Genomic DNA, 23,397 nt, shown 5'->3' with positions numbered 1-23,397 from the left:
CATGGGTTAGAGGGGCTTCCATCTTAGGCATCCCGTAACAATTCTCATATTTCAGCAATAGAATGTCTTTGTAATATATGTTCTGATTCACAAAAGCTTTTTTTCCCTAGTCACCCAACTATGCTGTTGGTGTATTGCTATACCCTCAGAACTTTATCTTGAGGCTTTTTTTTTTAATTTGTGATAACCTCCATCATACTCTGAACTGACTGAATTCCTCTGCACTGGAATCCTGTCTTACTAATCCTTGTTAGCACTATGTGGTCTTTGTTTGGACTTCTGGTATGCTAACAAACACTGGAAGATTGATGTTTATTTTTTCTTTTCAAACTTCCATTTTTTGACATTATATCCGTCTAGTCTGGACTCTGAAAGATCTAAATCATGTTTGGGTTTTTTTTGGATGCTGAGAAAAACCAAAAGAAAAGTTGTGTATAGTGCATCTCAATAGAGACATACAGCGTAGTTTTGCCAAAATGGTGAGGTTTTTTGCCAGCTGTATGCAACCAGGCTAACCTTGATTAGAAAAAAAGGTAATTGCCAGTCTCCAAAGAGACATTTGCTTGGGTTTTCACTTCTAGTGCTAGTAATAATTTTAAAATTAATTTCTTCTCTGCTTATTCCCAGTGTCACAAATGGTTCTGTTGTGCAGTCTTGCTTTGTGAATTTGACTTGGAGTTATGAGTTGAAGTGCCCATTTCAGAAATTAGCGAATGGAAAATTACACACATCATGTCAGATCTAGCGTTTGCAGCCTTACCAGTTCTTGATTACATGATGTCGTGCATCATATCATGTTAATCGTATAGTCCCAGTAGAGGCAAGAGCAAACTTCGAGTGCTTGCTGTTTTTCTGAGAAGATTTGCTAGCCTAAGTGGGGAGCACATCTCTTCTGTACTTTTAAGTGTTTACTCCTGAAGACTGACCCGTCTCTGAACAGCGGCTGAACTACCAGAATCTGTCCGTCTGTTTCAACAGTGCCGTTCTGCCTGTGCACTTTCCCTGAGCAAGGACGGTTAAGCCTGTACTTGACTGGTTGTGGAAACGTTGGTACGCTGCACTGGCAAAAGTCCTCTTCATGCTTCGGTAATAAAACCATCCATGAGCAAAGCAGTCTGTAAAGAGGAAATACAGATCTGTTGGTGCATATGTACTAGCAGCATTTCATTGGGACAATCTTGTCAGCAAGGGGTTAACTCTCTTCTCATCTCAGATAGAACTTCGCAGAGGAGGACTAAGTCACTGATATGTGCCAGGATTAACAAAAAGGATCGTTTTCTAGTCAGAGTGAACGTGGTGTCTCAATTGTTTTGTTTATTGATTTTTTTTGTTTAATTTTTGTTTAATTGATTAATTTTGCTTAATTGATTCTGTTTTTTGTTTTTTAGCAAATATAAAATTTTAATTTTCGCACAGGAACACTAATTCTCTGGGAAATTGTGGTTTCTGTGACCTTCACTGATGACTTGACTAGTTTGAATTTTTGTCACATCAAAATATTTTTTTCAAGTCCAGCTTAATTGTCTCTTAAAAAGTGGGAGGTACTACTCTATTGTCGTGCTCTTTGCTGAATGGAAATTTGAGAACAGAACTGATAGTCTGTCAGTACTCTGCTCTGAGGTTTTGGGGGTTTTTTGGTTTTGCTTTTTTTTTTTTTTTTTTAAGCTGTGGGAGATAAATTGCTGTTTAACAAACTGGCATAAGAAAAGCATACAAAGCAAGGTATTTTGGAACATCATATTTAGTCAGATGTCTCCCTGAAGCAAAATTATTTGGGCAGGAAGAATTGTGAGATTGTCAAAATAGCCTGATTCTAAAGCTTGCTCTGCACTTTACAGATGTATCTCTGTGTGTGTAGGCTTTGATTATTTTCAGTAACACAGTTATGCTAGTAGAAGACCTGTTATGCAGTTTGTTTTGTTAAATTGCAATAAACTGCATGGATACAACTTCTGTGCTAAAGAACTGTTACGTTGTTCTGATTTTGATGGCATAACTAAAAAAAAGTAAATCTTAACTGTAAGCAAAACTGAAGTCAACTGTTTACTGCTACCAATTTGCCCCACAGATGGTTAGCTTTTTAATCTCTATTGTGCCAAGTGAATGCCCCCCATATATTTTGCAGTGCAATGCACAGCATGATTTTATCCTAGTATATTCCAAACAAAAACGTATTTGAAAAAGTGTGCATGTCTATTTTGAGACTGCCCAAAATCTGTAGCCAGAAGCGCTAGACATTTGGAATATAGATGCTCTGCTCCCTTTGTTATTTTCTGACTTGTAGACTCTACCAGGTCAGCATAATGTCCTGCTTGGAATTTCCTTGCATTCTAAAATTAGGAGAAGGAGCTGGGAAACAATAGCAGATCAAGTCTCTCAGTCTCCTGTTCTGGCTTGAAACTTCGTTGTCATTTAAGACTTTCACCTACTTCCTTTCTTGTTACACTGATATGCGTTAGATACCCTGAATTAAAAGAATTCATGCTGTTCAGTGTTGAGGACTTTTCTACTGATAATGCTTTGCTTCACTGCTTTAGGACACAGGGAGTGTAAATTCATGTCGCTGCTGTTCACCCTCGAGCACTTCTTGCTTTCTGTGTGAGGCCTGACGTGGAAGCATGACAACCTCAGCGCAGCAGAGGTAGCGTTCTGTGGTCCCTCAAACGTGCATGCACAGCCAGCAGTGCTTCCTGACCAAGAAGTCTGCATGGGAAACTGCAGGGTTTTTGATCTACAGCAGAGAAACTTTTCATGTCTGCTTAGACCTCATCACCATCCCTTCAGGTGGGGCGATCAAGTCCCTTTATGGTCTGGGTGTCTTTTCACTTTTGTGTTGTGCATCAACTTTTTATTCTTTACTTCTCTTTTGCTTGGCCTGTATTAAAAGCAGCAGACTGTTGTGATCCTCGGTGTTATGAGTGAGGTTTGTTTTTTCTTTCCTTTCCTTCTGAACATGAACAAATTTCAGTGCCCCACTACTGTTCCTGGGGCAAGTCAACAACCTTTTCTGCAGATGGATTACTGGAAAAGCAACTGGGAAAGGAAGTTCGGACCTCAAATTCTTGTTTGGTCCTTTTCATTGTAGTCTGAGTAAGCATTCCTGACTCTCTGAATCTGTTTTCTGATCTGTGAACAAGTTTGCTTTTACGTCTCCTGTTGCTTGCTGTACTTCCCGGTCTGCCTTCGGCTTAAGACAGACAGTGTGATTACACTGATTAGAAGCAGTCTGCATGTCACTTTGTAGACAGGAGTTTGCGCCTGGCTTTATCTCTACTTTCTTTTGCATCAGTGGTTGAGTTGCTTACCTTCTTACGGTTTGGTCATCTAAAACTCATAAACTGATGGAGATGACTTAGAGTAATTGTCTGTATTGTGGCAGAACCCGAACACATAATTAGAGACTTGCCTCACAGTATTACTGTGTGTATGTGTGACAGTCTCTGCCTTTATTTGTGGATTATGGGTGAACCTCTTAAATCTGTCTCATTTTCTACAGTGGCCTGATACTGTTTGTTCATTATTCCTGGCCACTCTGAAATGTTCCAGGAAACGCAGCAAACGCTGCAGCCTTGGGTTCCATCCTGTCCAGTATCCTATGTCTGACAATAGTTAGAAGGAGCTGCAAGATTCACCGAGTGTACGGTTATAGCATAAGCTATGTACAGAAAACTTACTGAGGGGCTGTTTGCCTCTAGAAAGAGGATGGTTGATGGATCTTCCGATTTACCTTTTATAGCTAATAAAACTCACTTCTGAGAGCAAGGCTGGGTTTAAGAATTTGGATGTCGTTGGACTAGAAGACCTCTAGAGGTCCCTTTCAGTCAACTTTTCCGATTTTGATGTTTCTAGAAAGGTATTCTTCCGCTAATTCTTGGTTACTTGAGCCTATGGATCATTTGTGTGCTCCTTTTCTTTCCCAGTTCAAGTAGCCCAACTCTTTTTACTGTTGCCTTAGAGACCTGTCACTGATGTACCTGATGAAATGCACTGTACAGTGCAGATGTTGATGACAACAAGGACAGGACTTCAGTCTGAAAGTCCCCTCCAGCTACATGTTCCTAGTGTTTCTTTTTTTGTTGTGGACTTCTCTGGATCAGACTTACAAACATCATAGTGCCTACTGTCGTGACTTTATAGGGACTTTCTAATATGAAACTAGTATTTGAATGCCTAAGATGTACTCTTGTCTAGGGAAGCAGGTGCATTTTCTGCTCCAGGGAACTTCCATTTTGCATCCTGCAAGGAAAGGAGAAGGTTAGTACAGTAATGGAGGTGTTAAATGAATCATCAAGCTAAACTCACTAAATGCCTTCCTCCTTTTACCCTCGTTTCTGGTAGACCATAAGTGGGATTCTCATCTGTTCAGTAGTTGCACTTTGAGGACCTCAGCAGGAGAGAGGTTATGAGAGAAGGCAGTCGACGCCAAGGATGGATGTTCGGGTTTGCCCTGAGGTGAGAAAACAGTTTTCTATGGAACTGCTGCTGACCCAGTTTTGTTCTCTTCCTAGCCGTTCTTTAGGCTTCTGAACCTGCGCAAGCTGGGCCTGAGTGACAACGAAATCCAGAGACTTCCCCCTGAGGTTGCCAACTTCATGCAGCTGGTGGAACTGGATATCTCCCGTAATGGTAAGGTCAAAGCTAAACAGGGAATGGAGCACTCATGCTTGGGCCCCAGCGTCCTGCTTCTCTCACTGCAGTAGTGCTACTCAGCATACTACTCTGTGCACTTCTGTTCTGGAGTAGGCATTATCCTTTCGCAGTCCCCCAGAGTGATCTCTCATGGGTTCTGAGCTGTGAAATTTTGGTTGTCTTACTGTGTCTCAGGCTGTCACCAGTGACTGGTGTCCCATTTTCCATTTGATAGGCACTTTTCAAGCCTCTCTTTTTGTTTCACATATTTTTCCAGACATTCCAGAAATTCCTGAAAGCATCAAATTCTGCAAATCCTTGGAGATCGCAGACTTCAGTGGGAATCCCCTCTCCAGGTAGGAAGGCATATGCAGTCCTCTTGCACAGTTGAGAATGAGGGTTGAGATTCCTCATTCTCCCAAGCTTTCTCTGGTCTTCATCTTGTAATCAGCTTCCCTTGAAGTCAAAGTCTGTGATCACCCTGGCTTTGCCAAGATCTACAAATGTGTCTGCTCTCCTGGCACATGGAACGCTCAGTGCAGGGACGAACTTGTGAGTGCTCCCTCTTCTGTGGAGCCTGCGGCTTGGGTTGATGAGGTTTTAGTCATACTGATGTCACTGGTGTGAATGGTGAGGATTTTTGTCCTCTTGGAATAAGTTTGTACTACCTCCTCACTGCTTCACCCTGCTGCACAAACCAGAATGGATGGGGATTGGCTGTATTTCTGAAGAGCATAGGAAAGGCCTGCCTGCTACCCCTGCTCTGTGTCAGTCCTCTTTGCTCTCTGTCTTATTTATTACTTAGGATAGCCATGCTTTGACCTCTGTGTTTGATCAGAGTCTCTCTGATATCACAGTGCCCAGAGCCATGTCCAAGAACAGGACTCTGCCCTCTCTCTTCAGTCTTCTGTCTCTACAGCTCTTAATCTGTAGCACTTGGGGAGTTTAGTTGTGGCTCATCTGTGTTTACAAACCATGCTTTCAGGCACTGATGACTTGTTGCATTCCCTACCAGGGTCCCTGGAGATGTCATTTTTACTCCAGATGCTTGCTGCCCTTTGTGCTCCTGGGCAAGCGTTGCCCAAGTTGCCCTTTAAGTAGATTTAACTTTGCTTCCCTCTTGCAGTGCCAAGCACTGTCAGAATGGAATAACCTTTTCAGTCAGTGAGAATCCCCATACCACAACAATGACCAGCAGTTCTTACTCTAAAAGTTATTAAGCAGAGTCTTTTTGTGGCCTGGAGTTTGTAGAATGTGTGCCAAGAGCAGTGGGGCAGAACAGCTCCAGGAATAGCCTGTAAACAGCGAAGGATATCTCTTCTAGGTCTTTCACTGTTCTGTTGCACCCTGGAGCTGCTTTGGTGATACTGCTTGGTTCCAGGAAATGCAGCAGTGTCATCTATAAAAGTATCCTTAGCTGTAGATTGGGATTACTTGGTAGCCCTCCCTCCTCCCAAGCTTAAATGGCCACATGGCATAGCTTAGCCTGGGAGTCGTGTTTGAATACTCCAGAGCCACGTTTGCCCAGTGGGACATGTAGCCCCTTTGCTGTAAGGGGGTATTGGTGTCTTGGGAATGGGGTGTGTGCTAGATCAGGAGCCAAGGTCAGAGCATGTTCCTGCTTTTCTCCTTTTGCACATGTTAATAGCAGTTGGGATAAGACTGGGTTTTCGGGGATTTGAATGAGGTGTTCAGGGCTTGTTTTGTGCACAGAGCTTGTTTTGTGCGCAGAACTTTAATAGTGTTCATTCTGTCATGTTTTCACAGGCTTCCTGAGGGTTTCACACAGTTGCGGAGCCTGGGCCACTTGGCCCTGAATGATGTGTCCCTGCAGAGCCTCCCCAATGATATTGGGAAGTGAGTATGCTTCCAATCCTTATACGGTGGAGGGGGGCCATGCTTTTAGGGTGGCAACACTAGCAGGATTTGTGAGGAAAGTGTGTCCTCCCAGTCTCAGCTTGTCACTATACTGAATGTACTGTCTGAGCACCTCTGAGCCTTACTCTTGATAAAAGATAACCTTTTAAAGAGGTTCCTTTCCTGGACTCAGCTGCTTCTCCTCCTTCACTCTCCCAGTAGAGTTTCTGCCTTTCCAGTTGTGTCAAATCAGTTGTTGGTGTGTGAGTATTGCAACTGAGTGGGTAGAAACCTCAGCTGGAGGGTTGGTGAGAATAGTAGTTCATCATTTTGCTTAGGTTAGTTGTTCAACTTGCTATTTATGTATGAATCCCCTGCATGACCTGGCAGCTAGATATATGTCACTGGCTCCAGGTTCTGGTTGGCAGCTGCAGTACAGGGAGAAGAAAGCACTTGACTGTGGCACAGGCAAGGAGTGAATCCAGGCCTCTCAAATCCTAAGAGTCTGTCTTTTCTTCTTACATGAGTGCCCATTTGCCCCCTTCCAAGCAGATGTGTTCTGTTTGGTGATGCTCATGTGATGAATGCTGCTAGCAAATGGCCAAGGCAAAGCCCTTGGGGCTCTGCCCATGAGGTGTAGGGTCCCTCCCACGGGATTGGGCTTCCTGCATGTGAGGGTTTTTATCTTTATGGGCAGACAGTCCTGTATGCGATACCACATTTCCTTGCCCTGGGTTTGGACACAGCGTTGTTTCCCCATGACTTTGCAGTAGGAAGTCACCATCATCACGAGTCATTTAAGATCCTTTTTGTTTTGTGTTTTCCCCTGCCACATACGTTTTTGCCTTCAACTCGCACATATTCATTTGTGCAGGCCCTGAGGGTCTGTCCCAAGGGAAGGGTATGAGCATCTCCTTGTGTCCCTGAAGCCCTATCCAGTGAGTCTGGCTTCCTTGTTCCTTTTTCTCTTGCAGTTTGGCAAACCTGGTGACTTTGGAGCTGCGCGAGAACCTCCTAAAGACTCTCCCCACGTGAGTGTCTGTCTGCTGGCTTCAGGAGTCTCCTGCCTGATTATTATTACTACATTCCTCCAGGACTTGCTATCTCTGTACTACAAACTGTAGCACTTTGCTTGGGAGGGCTTGAGGCTTTGAGCAAATTAGCCGTATCTTGCTGGATTTTTATAGATTTGGGTGAGGAGGAAGAGAGATGGTACAGGACTCAAGAACAGAGAAGGGTATTTAGAGTCTGTACCGGATTGATTTGGAATAGACAGGGTTCCAAGACAGCCTCTGGAAATGGTGACAACCCTTTTTCCTTGAGAAGTGGAGTAAATGACAGATTGTTTTGGAAAAAGAGAGAAAAATGTAATGATGTGGGTGTAGGAAGAACTCTGTATATGGTGAAGTTAGAAAGTTGAGGAAGAGCAGATATGGTTAAAGGCATATTTTGCTTCCCATACCTCTGTTTCTTGGGTATCCTTTCTGGTTGTCCTGGTTGAGCAGTTCTGTGGGAAGGGGTGGAATACCTGGCTTTCCTACAAGGGACAAGGAATAAGCCAGCAAAAGAGAAAAGGTAAGTCACTTTAAATGCTTCAGTGAGTCAGGGACAGAGGTTGCTTCCTGGCAGAGCATCTCGTTAGTCCAACTCTGAGGCAACCAAGTAGACAGGATGTGGAGAACTGATGAGGTTGTACATTAATCTCTAGTTTGGGGCCCATCAGAGTTGTCTTCTGATTTTTCTAACCTATGTTAGCTGTTTCATCTCATTTTCTGCCCACTAATCCATCCAATTGATGATCCAACATGTCTTCACTGAAGACATGTTGGAAGGGATTCCACCTGGCTCTTTTGAATGGCAGTGTGTTTTAGCACCACATGAACTTCTCAGTGAATGTGTGAAATATGGAACTGTAGACACTCTTTCTCAGTGCCCTCTCACTATTCATAGCAAGTATTCAATTTGGCAACCTGTATTTCTCCCTTGTTTCCCTGCCTTATATAAAAAGGGGCAAAGGAGGCATCTGATGATACAGTGTTCAAGCAGGGCTTTGTGACTCTAAACAGTTAGGGCTTTAGTCTTGCTTCTTTTGTGATGACCTTACCTCCCTCATTGCAAGACGTTGCTGTGACGCATAACATATGCTCTTGCTGACGGTTGTTGTCCTCTGGGACCTGCAAGTACAGGCTTTACTCAACATCAGTTATATTGGCTTGTAGAATTCATGCGTGTCAGTTTTGACCCAGAGGACAAGACTGCTTTCAAAAAGGAGATGAAAGAGTCTACACTGGTCAGCTCCCAGGCTTCACGCCTAGTGATTACACAATGATGGAAGCACAGTTCAAAGTAACATTGTCATCTTGTCTCTGATGCCAAAGTCACTGAATCTTTCTGCACAGAAATTCTCAACATTGAAGCCCTGTCACAGAAAGGTGACATTAAGAGACCAGCTGAGGTAGCCTCACATGGAATGCAGCCACAGGGGGGAAAGGTGAGAGCTGAAGGTCTTTATATCAGGCTGAAAACTGGCAAGTGGGAGAAGTTCAGGTCCTGTTGTTGGGACCCACTGCTGTCTGTTGCATGTGTTCTCTGTAATCAAACAGGCAGACAGACAGCAACGCTTCGATGCATCAAAGAGGTGCATACCATTGGTGGATTAGCTACATACAGAGTTGGACTTCCAAACTTCAATGAAGAATGATCCCAATGACTTTTCACCATCTAGGAATCAGCTGGAGATTGAGTATGCAGTCTGTGATCAAACCCATATGATTTTGGGGCAGACCTCTCATGCTCAATTTTCCCTTGTTTCCATGTGTTAGATCTGTACGCCACCCAGCATGATACTTGTAGCATGCCATGAATTTGGGGGGGGGGGGTTTCTCGGAGAAATAAATTCAGACTTCATACTCATCCTGCAGTGCAATTCCAACTTCTTTTCATTTTTCCAATTCACAGGATGTTATCCAAAAGTAGAAATAGCGGGGTCTTGAAGACCAAGACAGTTTTCATCAAATCTGTCAGTCAAATATGAGATCTGAATCAAGGCCAAGGAAACTTCATCCAGGTCTGAAGCCCTTGTACTTAGTCTGGTTACAAATTGTGCCCAACAATGGCTGTAAACAAGTCCAAGTGATCTTGCCAAAGAGTAGAATGACTTATCAAATTGGACAGAGTTTTCAGTTTGCGAGTTTGCTGAGCTCAGTAGATAGATGGGCTTCAGTACTGTGAATCTGTGGCTGTTTAATGCCTAAGTAGCCTTTTGGTTTGGGGGTTTGGTTGGTTGGTTTTGTTCAGCTCCTTAAGATCCAGCTTGCAATGACCTTGGTTTCTCCAAACTTAGTCATTCGTTATTCTTCTATTGTCAACTGAGTTTCTAAACAGTTCAGTTCATATAGCTGGTTACTGCTCCTCATCTCTCCCATCCAAATGGGACACAGCTTGCCAGTCAGTTGGAAAGGATGGTTCACACTGATGAATTCTCATAGAATAGCAGATGCTCATCTATACTGAGGCATCTTGCAGGACCTCATAAATCAGCCTGGATTCCATAGTTCACTTGCCCCTATTTTGGGAATTCAAACTGCGAAGGTGCTAAGGGAGAGTCATGACTGCTTCATCATTCTGTGTAGTCAAAGAACAAATGTACAGTCATAATGAGGCACTGCTATCCAACAGAATCCGTCTGATTATCCTGTTGATAAACCTTTGCTTGAGTTCATGTGATATCTCAAAATCCACCACTGCATAAGGTGAGGTCTTCCTCTTCCCAAGTTGCTCCAATATTTTTACAGCCTATCCTAGCCAGGGCAAATCTTTTTTTTTTTTTTATTGCTTTCTGGTAGACTTGCAGCCCCCAACTTCCTTAGTTTGGGTGGTGGAAATGCATAGCTGTATTTCACAAAGAAATACAGTGATTTCTATATGAGGGCAATTCCTTATGAAAAGAATAAAAAGGGCTGAAGACTCTCCATGTTGGGTACATGGGTAGGGCTAAGATTCTTTTCCTTAGCCTTAGTAGAGTTTTTCTTTGACTTAGTAGAGCAAGAGACAGCAACCCCTGTTTGGGGAAGTAGGGGCTGGAGTTAAGGTGGTAGCACTGAGAGTTGAGAATGCATGAACATCCTGGCCACATGAGAAGACCTGAATCCTAGTGTTCTGGGTCTGTGGAGTGGAGCTTTTTATACCAGCAGTTTGCAATGTGTCTGGATACTCAGGGCACATCCTTGGCACCCCTGCGTTGACATGCTCTGGCTCCTGTGCGAGCTTCTCGCGGTATCTTGCCTAGTGACCTTCTTGTTTGTACGTGTCTTTACCTCATCTGAGACATCATGCCAGTGTTGCCTTTCCCTTTCTCTTAAAAGCATGGGGTTCCCATTTAGGGAGATTGGGGCTGTAGATTTGTTCATTCCCTCCTCTCCCTGCAGCTATGCTCCCTTTGTGCCCCAGTTATGTATTGTCCTCTGCTGACTCTCTCCTGTTACCTGTTACTCTATGCTCAGGTCCCCATCCTTGCAACCAAAATTGGCAGCAACATGAAGGTGTGGCTTGTCATCTGTCGTGTTTTTGCTCAAAGAGAGTGGGTTTTATGGTGGGAGGGGGAGAGAGCAAGTTGGTGTTATTATGGAAACTGGCTGCTTTGGGACTTCTTGGGCCACTGATCACAATTCTTTAGTGCAGATGGCCTGTCTTGGGGGAGGGTGCCAACTCCTCTAAACTGCTTAGCTCAGAGGGACTATGAAAAGAGTCAGAGTTGCCCCATCTGTTTTAGGAATTATTCAAAATTATGTAATTTGTGAAATGTGTGTCCCTGATGCTAACCCTCCTTTCTTTCTTTTTCTTTCTTTCTCTCTCTCTTTCTTCCCCTCTCTATTCCCTCTATCTTGCAGTTCACTCTCATTCCTTGTCAAGTTAGAGCAGTTGGATCTTGGTGGCAATGACCTGGAAGTACTGGTAGGTGAGGGATGGTGGGGAGGGAACATGGGTGGTTGGTAGGGGCAGCACCCTGTACATTTGTGGAAGCAAGTGTTTTTTCAACTGAAATACAAAGAAATAGACCCTCAAGTTGTCTGGGAAGGTTGTGGTCTGCCCACCATGGCCTAGTCATTGTTCCCATAATGTTTACTTCACGTCTCGGCCCTGTACCTTGCTTCCCACTATCCTATTGCACAACTTGCTCTGTTTCCAAGCCCTTTTGCTCTGGGATGTTCCGCCTTGCTATCTAGCTGCCTTAGGATCTTTCCTTTCGGATTCTGAGACTCCCTTTTTTTTGGGATTTGAGATTTGTTACTCCCTTTCTCTTCTGTGTGGCCATCCGCCACTGTCTGTTGCTTCTTTACTTCTGGTAGGCCAACTTTCTACCCTTCTCTTTTCTCATTTGAATTCTCCACTAGAAAGTGCAGGACCATTCCGTGTTTTTCCTGGCAGTGAAGTCAGCCAAGCATGGGGAGTGTGCCCTGGGGATGGGGGGTGCCACCATGGAGGGCTCTAAAGCCTAAGAGTGTTGAGAGCCAGAACAGAATCCTGAACCCCTCTTGACATGCAGGGGCATCCAGCAGTGCTCTTTAATTTTGCAACTATGGATTAAGTTGTTACTGAATCCTGCTCCTAATGTTCTGGAATGCTTTTTGATGGAAAGATACCTAAAATGGGAGATAAAGGAGCTGGTGCAGCTTATTGTGCCCAAGGCTGCAACCTACTTGTGAGAACAGTTTTCTGACACTTGAAATGCACCTCAGTGGTGCATTAACTCCAAAACAAAATGATAATCAGTGTGTGCATTGTTTGTTGATTAAAAATATAGTGATGCAATGAATGTATGTCTGTTGTGGCTGGTAGTGTTCATACATCATGTTGGAGTGGCCAGTGTTATCAAAATGTTTTCATTCACATCTGTGAGGAGAAGACATATTTCTTCTGCGAGACAGAAATCTCCAAAACCTTATCTAGCTCTTAGCTTGCCTGCTGCCAGACAATCCTTGCTATTGTCTTCCATGTTTCCTGTTGGGAGCTGCTGCAGGCAGTATGCCAGCCCGGAGGCTTCCAAACATATGTGCTGCTGCATTGTGGCATATCAACATGTTAGTATGATGAACCATTTGGTGAATGGCTTTAGGAGGTATGAAAGCTGTAACAATGTCTGGCTTTGCATAGGTTTAGTGTGATTTGGAGCATCCTAGGGTAGCTTCTCCCCTGTGGAAGGAGCTGACATTATTACTCTCCTGATCTGTTACAGCCAGATACTCTGGGAGCATTGCCAAACCTGCGGGAGCTTTGGTTAGACCGGAACCAGCTCTCAACCCTGCCTCCAGTGAGTACCTGTTCAGGGCCATTGCTTCACCACTTCACTCCCTTCCTCTGCTGCTCCCTTGAGCCATATAGTGTCTCCTTTCTCATCCTAGGAGCTGGGCAATCTGCGCCGCTTGGTCTGTCTGGATGTGTCAGAGAACAAGTTGGAGCAGTTGCCCAACGAGGTCAGTGGACTGGTAGCGCTGACAGACTTGCTGCTGTCACAGAACCTGTTGGAATGCATTCCGGATGGGATTGGTGAGTATTGTGGGATGGTCACCAGGGCAGAAGCCTGTACTGCCCCCAAAAGTGTTCCTGGAGGCTTCAGGCAAGAGTGTGCATAACAAGGTATTAAGGCTCACTGAGCATAATCACTGTAGGAGACTGCAGGAGCAGCAGATGATGTTGGTGAGCAGAACTTTACAGGACAAGTTCAGGTTCTTGATCTGCATTGTGCATGGGTGAAAGCCGTGAATAAGACTGGTGAGGAGGAAGGGTAGTGCTAGTGTTGCTAGGTTAGATAATCCCTGATAGGAGGCAATTCAGCCAGATTGAACATGCAACGTTATCTTGATGCTGTGACATAGTTCACACCTAGCTTGTTGCCCTGGCCAGGTCAGCTGAAGCAGCTCTCCATCCTGAAGGTGGACCAGAATCGGCTGACAGAGGTGACAGAGACAATTGGAGACTGTGAAAATCTGTCAGAACTCATCTTGACAGAGAACATGCTGACAGTAAGTATACTTGCAGCTACCCCTGCCTCTCCTGTGCTGCTCAGTTTAGCTACACACCAGGGATCCTTTCCCATCTTCTGGTGTCTGAGCCAGATTCTTCAGCATGCTCTGACTACTGTCCTTCTAGTGCTTTGCTTCACAGAGATTCACCTAGCTCAGAGCCTCCTCATAAGACCCTGGTGGAAGCTATTTTCTCTAAATAGTTACCTGAAAAATTCTCCAGAATAGCCAGGATGGATCAGTCCAGAAGCCCATTCAGTCTGATGGGACCAAGACTACATGAAAGGCTGTTTTTGATCAGGAGTCACACAGGAATGTAATTCAAAATGGGCTTGCTCTAAACTGCTTGCAGTCTGATTGGTAAAACACAAATAATGGGAAGGGCCAGATGAACAGAAAAATCCTTGCCGGTGGTGTTCTGAGTGTGCTGTGCTGAGGTGAACAGTTTACATGTGTAACAAGCTGTGAACCTGTGGGAAAATCTGGCCCAAGGTTAAAGTGAGAACTTTACTGAAATTTTGTCTATTAGAAAAAAAGGCAGCTTTTTTTCCAGAAGGCAGAGGGGGTTATACCCACTCTGCTATCCTTATCTGGTATAACAACTCAATCATGTCCTTCCTAGGCCTTACCAAAATCCCTTGGGAAGCTGACCAAGCTGACTAATTTGAATGTGGATCGGAACCGGCTAACATCCCTTCCAGCTGAGATTGGAGGCTGTGCCAATTTGAACGTGCTGTCCTTGAGAGACAACCGCCTGGCTCTTCTGCCACCAGAGCTTGCCAACACCACTGAACTTCACGTCCTGGATGTGGCAGGGAACAGGTAAACGGGAGGTGGGGTGAACAGGCTTGGAGGCACGTTCCTAAAGAGGCTGGTGTGCAGGAGCGGTGCGGGCTGGGCCCTGGTGTACTGTGGGAAGCACTGGATCTGTGCTGATCCCAAGGGCATGGAAGTGTTTGGAGAGGCCCAAACTGGCAGCTTAGAGCTCTGGAAAGAGGGAACGTGTCTCTCAGCCTTTGCCTGTTAAGCGCTTCTCCGTTGTAATTTGACATAGAATAGAACTGACACGGAGGTGTGTGGACGTTTTGCTATCGGTGTGCGTGGAGCAGAGACCTGGGGGAATCCTGGTCCACTGTCTTCCTGCCTTCCAGGTTTTGTAGTTTTGTGTAATCAGTTCTCAGGTAACCGGTGCCAAAGCCTTATGATGTGTACCAGATTCTCTGTGACTGCAGGCATAAAAAGCTGACCTGCCTCTGGATGAGTACAGTATTCATTCGGTCTCTGTGTCAGGCTTTTGCCAGTCTAGTAGAAAAGCACCTCCTACTGTGCTCATCACCCCCCCTTCCTGCCCACACACATATGCACCGTCATCCTCATAATGTACAAGCTCCAGAGTGGCTTTTGGTTTGATCTGTTTCCCATGTGAAGCTTGTTCAGCCTTCAGCCCTTGGCAGCGGCCTAAAGTGAGCGCCAGGCTCGCTGTCAGTTTTGTGTAAATACAAATGTTGTATTTTCTCGGTAAAAAGCAGTCTTTGCTCAAAAAGCCTCTCTCTCAGCCTATGGCATAGGGTGTGCTTTGGCTGTGACCCAGCTGTTGCTTGATTCCAGGTGTCTGAGAGCTGCACCAGGCACACTTAGTTCTTCTGCTTCTCTCTCTAGCCAATGCCAGCTCAACTTCTCCGTTGTTTTGCCAGTGTCACTGAGATTTTGCCAACATTTTCTATGCTGCTTAGGTGTCTCACTGGGATTGTCAGCATTTATAGGGTAAAATTCAGTCTGAATAGTGGACCAGTACAAAGCACAGCCTGAACACAACTCAGCAAAAAATTGTTGCATACTAAAATTCTGTACTTTATGCAGGGATGAAGACCTCTCCCCCCCCCAGATTTGTATGTGGTTCACTGGCTACATCTGTATTTTGGCATACTGTTTGGGGGTAGAGAAGGCAGGATTTCTGCCCAGTGCCATGTCACAGGCAGCAGTGTAATGGATTTGGGGCTCTGCTGTTTTGAAACCCTAGAATTCAGAGACTGGGTAGACTAGTCCAGACTTTCATATAAAAAAAAAATAAAACAAGCATGCAAACACTTGTAGTCTAGTCTGAAATCTTCTGCAGATTTTAGCTACAGTCCTGTTGGCTGAGGCTTGTGTTTCTGACAAAAGTTGGAAGCCAACCAGACCTGCTATTTGGAACATGCTATTTAGTCCGTGAAAGCATCATCCTTTTTGCTTTCAGCCCCCTCCTTGAAGTTCACTATTTCCACATTGTTGATAAAAGTTGTCCTCTGCTAAAACCTGCGGTGGGTTCCTTGTGGGTTACGGGAGACCAGTTTGTGGCTGTGGCAGAGCCACATGCAGCATGAGCCAGCTGTTTCAGGGTGAACAGGAGGGATCCTGCTGTTGCTTGATTCTGTCCTTCTCTAACACAGATAAGGCGGTCTGGGGTTGCATGGAAGCTCCTTCATAGCCAAATAGGTTTAACCAGCAGTTCTTCTTTTCTCTTGCAGACTGCAGAACTTGCCATTTGCTTTGACAAATCTTAACCTGAAAGCTCTCTGGCTGGCAGAAAATCAATCCCAGCCCATGCTGAAATTCCAGACAGAGGACGATGAAAAGACAGGAGAAAAAGTTCTCACTTGTTACCTGCTTCCCCAGCAGCCCTCTCCCAGTCTAGGTAAGAGGCCACATTATGAATGCTGTCTGCCATACCATGCACTCTGCAGAGTGCTGTAGAGAAGAGGCCACGGACTGTACTGAGCCAGGTTCCACTGCTTGGTCCCTTAGCCTTTCCTCAGGGTTGCCTTCCTCCCTGCCTTGTTCTGTTCTTGGTTACTGTGGTAGCTGTAACAGACCTAGTGTCCTGACTGGCTGTTGGCAACTTTCTAAGGCAGAGATGATTAAGCAGAAACTGCTTCTCTGTCAGGTGGTGGAGACACTGCAGCCTAGTTTTCAAATATTCTGCTTCTGTCTGTTGACCGAGTAGTTTGTTTGTCTGTAAAGTTTGCTTCCTGACATGATGACATTCTTGTGTCAGCACTTCTGATTTGTGCCTTAATCCTACCTTTTTCCTTCAGTCCTTGGGTAAGGTGTGCTAAAACTGAACCCTTCAGTACCCTTTGTAGGGGCTATCATGGATCTGGCAAGAGACGTAAAAGAGATGACAAGATCTGGAGGCTTTATTCTTTGTCCTCGGTGCCTCTGCAGCTTGATGGCCATGGGCAAATATGATAGAAGCGTTCTAATGGGATGAGAACTGTCTTTTGTCCAAGCCCACAACTCTGCTCATTCAGAAAGTAGCTCCCACTTTGTTATCCTTCTCCCCAGAGAACCTTTTGCAGAACAGTGTGGATGAGAGCTGGACGGACACCAATTTAAACAGAGTCAGTGTGATTCAGTTCCTGGATGAGCCCAAAGTGGATGATGAGGAGGAGTCTGGAGCTGAGAGAAGGGTAAGAAGAAGAATTTCTAGAGACTTGTTAGCTTTCTGCAGAAGTATGGGCATAATCTACACTTTTTTTCCTAGCACAAGGAGCCATTATGGTATTCCTGTTTCACAGCTCCTGTACTATTGCTGCAGGCATGTACTATGTATTTTTGCAGTCCCGAGGGCATTAGGTTCCCTGAGGAGACAAGCAGATATAAAAGAGATTGCCCTGAGAGGCTTTGTGCAGACTTAATATTGACAGCCATCCCATGGCAGTTGAACTGTGACTGCTAACCTGTCCGTGGAGCACTTGGTATCCCAGAGATCCTGATGGTCACAGCAGTGTCAGTACTGGATTGGAGCTGGCCCCCTCTATAGGGAAATGCAACACGTCCAGACTTGAACCAGACAATCTCTAACCCTCCAAGCCTGGAACCAGGTGCAGTCCCATGCTGTGGAGTATCCTGTAACTAAGGTGGCTAAACTTTATAACTGTAGACAGAAAACCTAGAAACATATGGCAGATCATTTTACTTTAATTCCAGGTGCAAAGGGCAGGATAAAAGTCTCAGTTTTCAGCAAGTACTATGTTGGTTTAAATGTCCTGCAGGATTTCTTGCTCTTTTCATCTTGTGGAGAGCTATTATTCTGAGATCTGAATCCTTCTAATAAAAGGTATTTGGGCTGGTCCCAGTGCTGCATCTGTCCTTGCAGCACTGAGATCTTTTTCCTGATGGTGTTTGGATTTTTTTTTTAATTGTTACTAATTTTAAAATGCTGAGGTTTTTTGACCCCTGTTGTGGGATGGACCCAACTGAACGTCGGAAGTTCTGCTGACACAAGAGTTTGTCAGACATTTTAAGCAATGCCAGACAGATCAAAAAATTCCACCTGTGTGTTCCTCTAGGGATTTCTGGGTTGACTGTATCATGGTGTTTGCTAAGACTGAAGCACAATTTAAAACTTCCTGTCTGCATAACTTCTCCCAGTTCCTCTATTAATGAGCTGGATAATATCTGAGAGGAATATCTGAGAAGTGTTGTCTTCTTCCACATCTGTCCTCTTCCCAGCTGCAGGCTGTAATAGAGCAGAGGCCCAGATCACATCCTGCAACGTGACAGCTTGGGTCCAGCTGGAGCTCTATTGGTCTGATTAAAACTTGTCATTTGAACTGACAATTCAGTCTTGAGGCATGGTGCGTGCTGCTCTGGTTGTTGAATCTCCTGCTCTGAGTGTTTTTCTTTGGTAGGGCTTACAGCGCAGAGCAACCCCTCATCCCAGTGAGCTGAAGGTTATGAAGAAAGTGATTGAAGTTCGGCGCAATGAGGTATATGCTGCAAAGCCTGATGCGGACCTGAATTCTCCTAACTCAGAAGTGAGTGCTGTTCACTAAGAAATAGATAACCATAGAGCCACGCATAACAGATTTGGAGAATGGGGAGGCAGTGTTTGTAAGCTCGGCAGGAATAACTTATTTTTGGGAAAGATTGGAATGAAGATTTTGTAGGGTTTACTGACATAGAGCAAGAGGTTCAACCAGGATACAGAAAAGGATGCAAGGGGAATTGTGTGCATTAGTGCCACTCTTAGTACAGGGAGAGGAAAAGGCGGCTCTGATATTCTGAATAAAGACTGATAGGAGTAGAGTGTTTGGGGGAGATGTCTTGCTGCCCAGGTGTAATTTTGAGAATAAATGCCCACACAGATGGTGGAACTAGGGTGGACCTAGGTGAAAAGTAGCAGACTTGGCAGGGAAGGCAGTAGCCAGTCTGAAGAAAAAGGTGATTCTGCTGGCGCTGGATCATATTCCACCTTGTGCCAGTCACATTACACTGCTCCATCTGCATCTTTGGCTTTCATCTTGACTTTTACAACCTATCGTCTTCCCAGGAGAAGAGACTGAGTGCCATGTCAAATCGCAGTGAGGACTCGCACCTTTCCAACAGCACTGCCTCTGCCGACTTTCGGGGAGAGGATCAGGGAGAGGAGGGAGAGAGGAACTGGCCAAATGGGCAGGTGCCTGAGATGCAAGAGCTGGAGAAGGAGGCAAAGTCAAGAGCTGAAGAGGAGCATAAAGAAGCAGCTGACCAAGAGGAGGACGACGTAGAAGTGGAATACAATGAGGTAAGAGCCTAGGAGCTGCAGCAAGGTCATGATGAAAAAGCAGAAGGACCTGAAAGTTTCAGTGAAAATGATAAATGGGTGTACAGAGTGAGCTGGCCATCACTGGGGGCAAATGAAGCCCATGGATGCCCAAGTGCAAGTAGAGATTCAGGGAGGCTGTGGGAGCTGGGTACCTGGGAGACTAGGAAGGATAGCGTGGGAGCCAGGCAGGGACTGTGGGAAAATCAGGATTACAGGATTCAGTGTCTTCAGTCCTTGGAACTGACAGGAGATGTGTCTGGGCGAGGGAGCCGATATGGAAAAAGACAAGTGTGGTGAAAGTTGTAATGAGTGTTCCTGCATCTTCTGTAGTGTAAAAGCAGCAGCACTGGCTTTGCCTGTGTTGATAATGGAGGGACAGCAGGTTTCTTTCCTGCCTCCAGGTATAGCTGTTATCTGAGGCTCACAGCCTTTGGGGGGGCTTTGCCTTTGTAGCCCACTGTACACTTTGCTGAGGACACACTGATACGGAGTGAGGATGAGGATGAAGATGAAGAACGACCATTCCCAGTGGAGAAACAGAGGCTTATCCGCAAGGACACACCCCATTATAAGAAACACTTTAAGATAACTAAACTGCCCAAGCCAGAGGCAGTGGTGGCACTCCTGCAGGGGCTGAACAGTGATGGAGTCCCCAAAGAGGAAGAGGAGTTAGGAGGCTGCAATAACAACACAGAGCCTGAGGATCAGGAGGAAGCATGGGATGAGGATGATATAAAGAATGGAGCTTTATCCACTCAGCCTTCAGTGAAGGTAAGGTCTTGTGGGGAGGGGGAATGGTTGGAGGGGTTCCAGATGTCCCTTCTGCTGCTTTGAACTACCAGGTGTGGTGCCAACGAAAATATTGGCAAGAGACTCTAGCCCTTCAGGAGAGACATGCTGAGGGTGGGAGAGTTGAAGTTCATTCTGGGGCTGATACGATTATCCAGTAGCCTTGCTATGTTGCTTATGTCCGACTCCTTTGCTGTGTCCAAATTTTGGCACGCTCCCCACTTGCGTGTGATATTGTGTTCTGTGCTGCAAGAATAGTTCCTTTGTCCCATCACTGACAGGTTGTTTTGTTCCTTTCGATCGCCTCCTTGCTTACTGGTTGTTGCACCTCATCTGCGACAGGGTGAGCTGTGTCTCTGGGTAGGTTCTAATCTCCTCGGGCTTATGTTCAAACTGCTTGCAGTTGCCCTTTCTGCTGCAGCGCTCCCTGGAGAAGAGTGGGCAATGAGAGCAGAAAGGAGAATGTCACACTCTGCCTGCACCAGTACAGGTGCATTCTGATGATGTGTGCGCTGGGTTTTGAGGGAACTGGTGCTCTGGAATTTTGCCATTGCCATGGTGAGCCTTTCTGGTCATGCTGCGAGTTGATGAGTCCGTGGCTCTACTCAGCTGAATCACTATGCTTGGCCAGGGACACATGGAGATTTTTGCTTGGGGAAAGATGCTCACGGTAGAATAGGAATATACTGATGAGAGGTAGTGCATGAGGTCGGGCTGGTTCTTGTTGGAGTTGAAGTTGCTGATAATTTTGTGAGGTTACTTAACGGGCAGGGATAGGATGGCACTGAATCTCCATCATAGTATGACATCCACAGATCTCATGGATGAGATGTGGGTCTCTGAAACTGGTGGAAGATGCTGGAGTAATGGCTATTCTTGCCGTGTGCCCCACCCTCTCCTGGACTGTTGGGATCACTTCCACCCCACACTGGAGTTCATATTGCCCAGGGAAAGTTCTTGCACTCAAGTTTGCTTTGAACTTTTCCCTCGGATGCTTGCTTTGCTCTGTCTGCACTGGTACTTGCTCTCTAGGGACCAGACTTGCAGTTTCCTTGCTGTTCATGACGTTCTTCAGAGTAAAAATAAGTTGCTGCTGCTTGTAAGAACATATGAGGCCAGCTTGAGTCCTCTGCATCAAAGACCTGCCATTACTTGGGAAATGTCCTGACCTAAAAGGCTTATTTTAGTTTGGGACTCAGAACCAAGGATGCACTGCCCCATTGGCAACACCCACAAGGACTTGAGACCACAGGTTTGGTATCTCATTATCAAAAAGTCATCTTTGCTATTTACTAAGACTTCTGCCTGGAAATAAGTTTTCCTCTTCTTGGGGCTGGGCTGGATGCCTGCTCCATGAAGGCAGGTTTGCTAACTTGCCTCCTGAGCGGTATTCCAGAAACGGCAATGTGGGGAACAGTGTCCCTGTGGAGCAGAGTCTCAAGTAAGAAGTGCTGCACGTGTGTTGAAGAAGGAGATAGAACAAGGCATGCCAGAGGCTGAATCCTTGAACCAGAGTGGGGTTTTTTTGTTTGATTGGGTTTTTTTTTTTGTTTTTTTGCTAAGACAGTTGTTTTTTTGAGAGAAATTCTAAGGTTCCCTGCATTTGGGAGCAGAATCCTATGGCGTCTGACAGGCTGCGCTGTCCCACCAGAGCCTTTTCCCTTTGCGGGAGTGAGCAGTGCAGTTTGATCTGGGATAGCCTCATTGCTGTGCAGCAGCTGGGTGGCACCAGAGGGCCATTTGTGGTTTTCTCCTGTGTTGTTTAATCCTTCCTCCTAGAGTGAATGACTCGGCACAGAGGGGGTAGAAACAGCTATTAGCGTTCAGCCTGTGAGCTTGGTGGTCACATCCTCAAAGTGCCAACACAGGCGAAATACTGCCTTTAAGATGTAGCTTCCAGTGAAGCGGGCCAAAGAGTGCTGACGCTCTGCATGTTGTGAGCCCGGGAGCATCCCTGTCGCTGGTGCTCGCTGTGGTAGGTGGTGATCAGGAGTGGTGTGAGTGCTCTGGTGCTGTGTGGCCAGACCTATCGGAGCGGTGTGCGTTTGCGTGTTGGGTGGTGGTGGTGGTAGTGGTGGCGGGTTTGGTTTATGCTCCACTAATCCGCATGCCTCTTTGCTGGTTCCTGTCCTAACAGGGGGTGTCGTTTGATCAAGCCAATAATCTGCTGATTGAACCTGCTCGCATTGAGGAGGAAGAGGTCTGTACCATTCCTACTGTTCTCTCTCTGCCGAAAATCATTCAATCTGCTTGATTTGCTTCCCAGGCTCACCCGTTGTTGTAGGGGGAACTCTGATCTATCTGGGTCAAGTGGCTTCCGGACCTGACTGATCACAAACACACAATGATGATTGTTTCCTCCCCTTCTTTCACCTCCTTTCCCTACCTTTCCATACCTGAGGTGAGAATGGCTGCTGCAGATCGAGATGGAAGAAATGTAGAAAACCAAAGGGGGGGCTGAGATGGAAATCTTATTTGCTGTACACTGAGGAAAGAGAAGGTGGAAGAAAATAAATGCATACTTTCAGGGGTGATAGGTAGCTCTGAAGGAGCGGAGGCCTCAAGAATCTGCTAATTGCTGTGTATGAGCTTCTGGGGTAGCGAGGGGAATCTAACTCAGGAGCCTGTGCCGTTGGACAAGAAAAGTGGACGGGAGCTAATGTTTCTTGCATCTCATGCAGCTCCCCCATAGAAGCTTCTGAAGTCTTCACATGCAGCCCTTTAGGGTGTCGCAAAGGGGTAGGTGGCACTAGAGGGATCGGAAAGCCCCATCATGTGTACGGTGTTCTGTGTCACGGTTTAAAGTCCTATGTCTTGTTACCTTAGCTCATCCTCTGACTGTGATTAACTTCTTGAATTTGTTTCTAACAGTTGAGTGGGTCTTAACCTGATCCTTTGGGTGAGTGGACTGCCTGCAGGCAGTGCTTCCAGGGAACCGCAGGAAGCAGAATGTCACTGGCAAGAGGCAGAAACTGCTGTCAGTGCTACCTGCTTGCAGCAAGGATACTTCCTTCGTGACAGTGCAATAGTATCAGACCCATGGATTAGATCAAGGTGCTGGCCTAATCGTCTCCATGAACTTGCCTCTTTGCTTCTCCCTCATGTATGATGTGGAGACTTCCCTTTCTTGGTTTTGGAGCAAAACTTTCTGGGAGGGAGATGACAGAAATCCTTTCCATTTCAGGCAAAAAGCGAAGTGACTCAGTTGTGGTCCACTCTTAATGTGTTGTGAAGATTTGTCCATCTCCTTAGCTGCAGATCATTGAAAAACATGTTCACGTTTCTTGCATTTCTCTTTTGCATAGCTTTTCTATCACCAATAACCAGACAAAACTCAGTATAGCCAGGTGCTTCCTGCTTCCTTCATCTGGGAACTCACTGCTCTTGGGGACTGGAGCATCTCTCACATGAGGAAAGGCTGAGCGAGCTGGGACTGTTCACCCTGGAGAAGAGAAGACTGGGGGGGTGGGTCTCATCTGTGCATATAAATATCTGAAGGGAGGGTATAAAGGGGATGGCACCAGATTATTC

General features: G+C 45.7%; 1 protein-coding gene across 1 annotated transcript in view; it reads left to right on the top strand.

Annotated features, from left to right (window-relative positions):
- Positions 1 to 2,543: 2,543 nt before the first annotated feature.
- Positions 2,544 to 23,397, top strand: part of LOC112976770 (protein scribble homolog) — a gene marked incomplete at its 3' end in the record, with an annotated part of 72,068 nt that continues 51,214 nt past the window's right edge. The window contains exons 1-16 of the mRNA XM_026088346.1: positions 2,544 to 2,784; positions 4,509 to 4,626; positions 4,907 to 4,985; positions 6,397 to 6,486; positions 7,461 to 7,517; positions 11,376 to 11,439; positions 12,722 to 12,796; positions 12,888 to 13,032; positions 13,390 to 13,508; positions 14,131 to 14,330; positions 16,016 to 16,182; positions 16,833 to 16,957; positions 18,182 to 18,307; positions 18,823 to 19,056; positions 19,531 to 19,848; positions 22,004 to 22,066. Coding sequence (XP_025944131.1) covers positions 4,593 to 4,626; positions 4,907 to 4,985; positions 6,397 to 6,486; positions 7,461 to 7,517; positions 11,376 to 11,439; positions 12,722 to 12,796; positions 12,888 to 13,032; positions 13,390 to 13,508; positions 14,131 to 14,330; positions 16,016 to 16,182; positions 16,833 to 16,957; positions 18,182 to 18,307; positions 18,823 to 19,056; positions 19,531 to 19,848; positions 22,004 to 22,066 — 1,896 coding nt within the window. The remainder of the gene's footprint in view (positions 2,785 to 4,508; positions 4,627 to 4,906; positions 4,986 to 6,396; positions 6,487 to 7,460; positions 7,518 to 11,375; positions 11,440 to 12,721; positions 12,797 to 12,887; positions 13,033 to 13,389; positions 13,509 to 14,130; positions 14,331 to 16,015; positions 16,183 to 16,832; positions 16,958 to 18,181; positions 18,308 to 18,822; positions 19,057 to 19,530; positions 19,849 to 22,003; positions 22,067 to 23,397) is intronic.

This window comes from Apteryx rowi, unplaced genomic scaffold, assembly GCF_003343035.1.
Source record: "Apteryx rowi isolate R43461 unplaced genomic scaffold, aptRow1 scaffold_766, whole genome shotgun sequence".
Lineage (NCBI taxonomy): Eukaryota > Metazoa > Chordata > Aves > Apterygiformes > Apterygidae > Apteryx > Apteryx rowi.
This window is presented reverse-complemented; position numbering and strand designations above follow the sequence as displayed.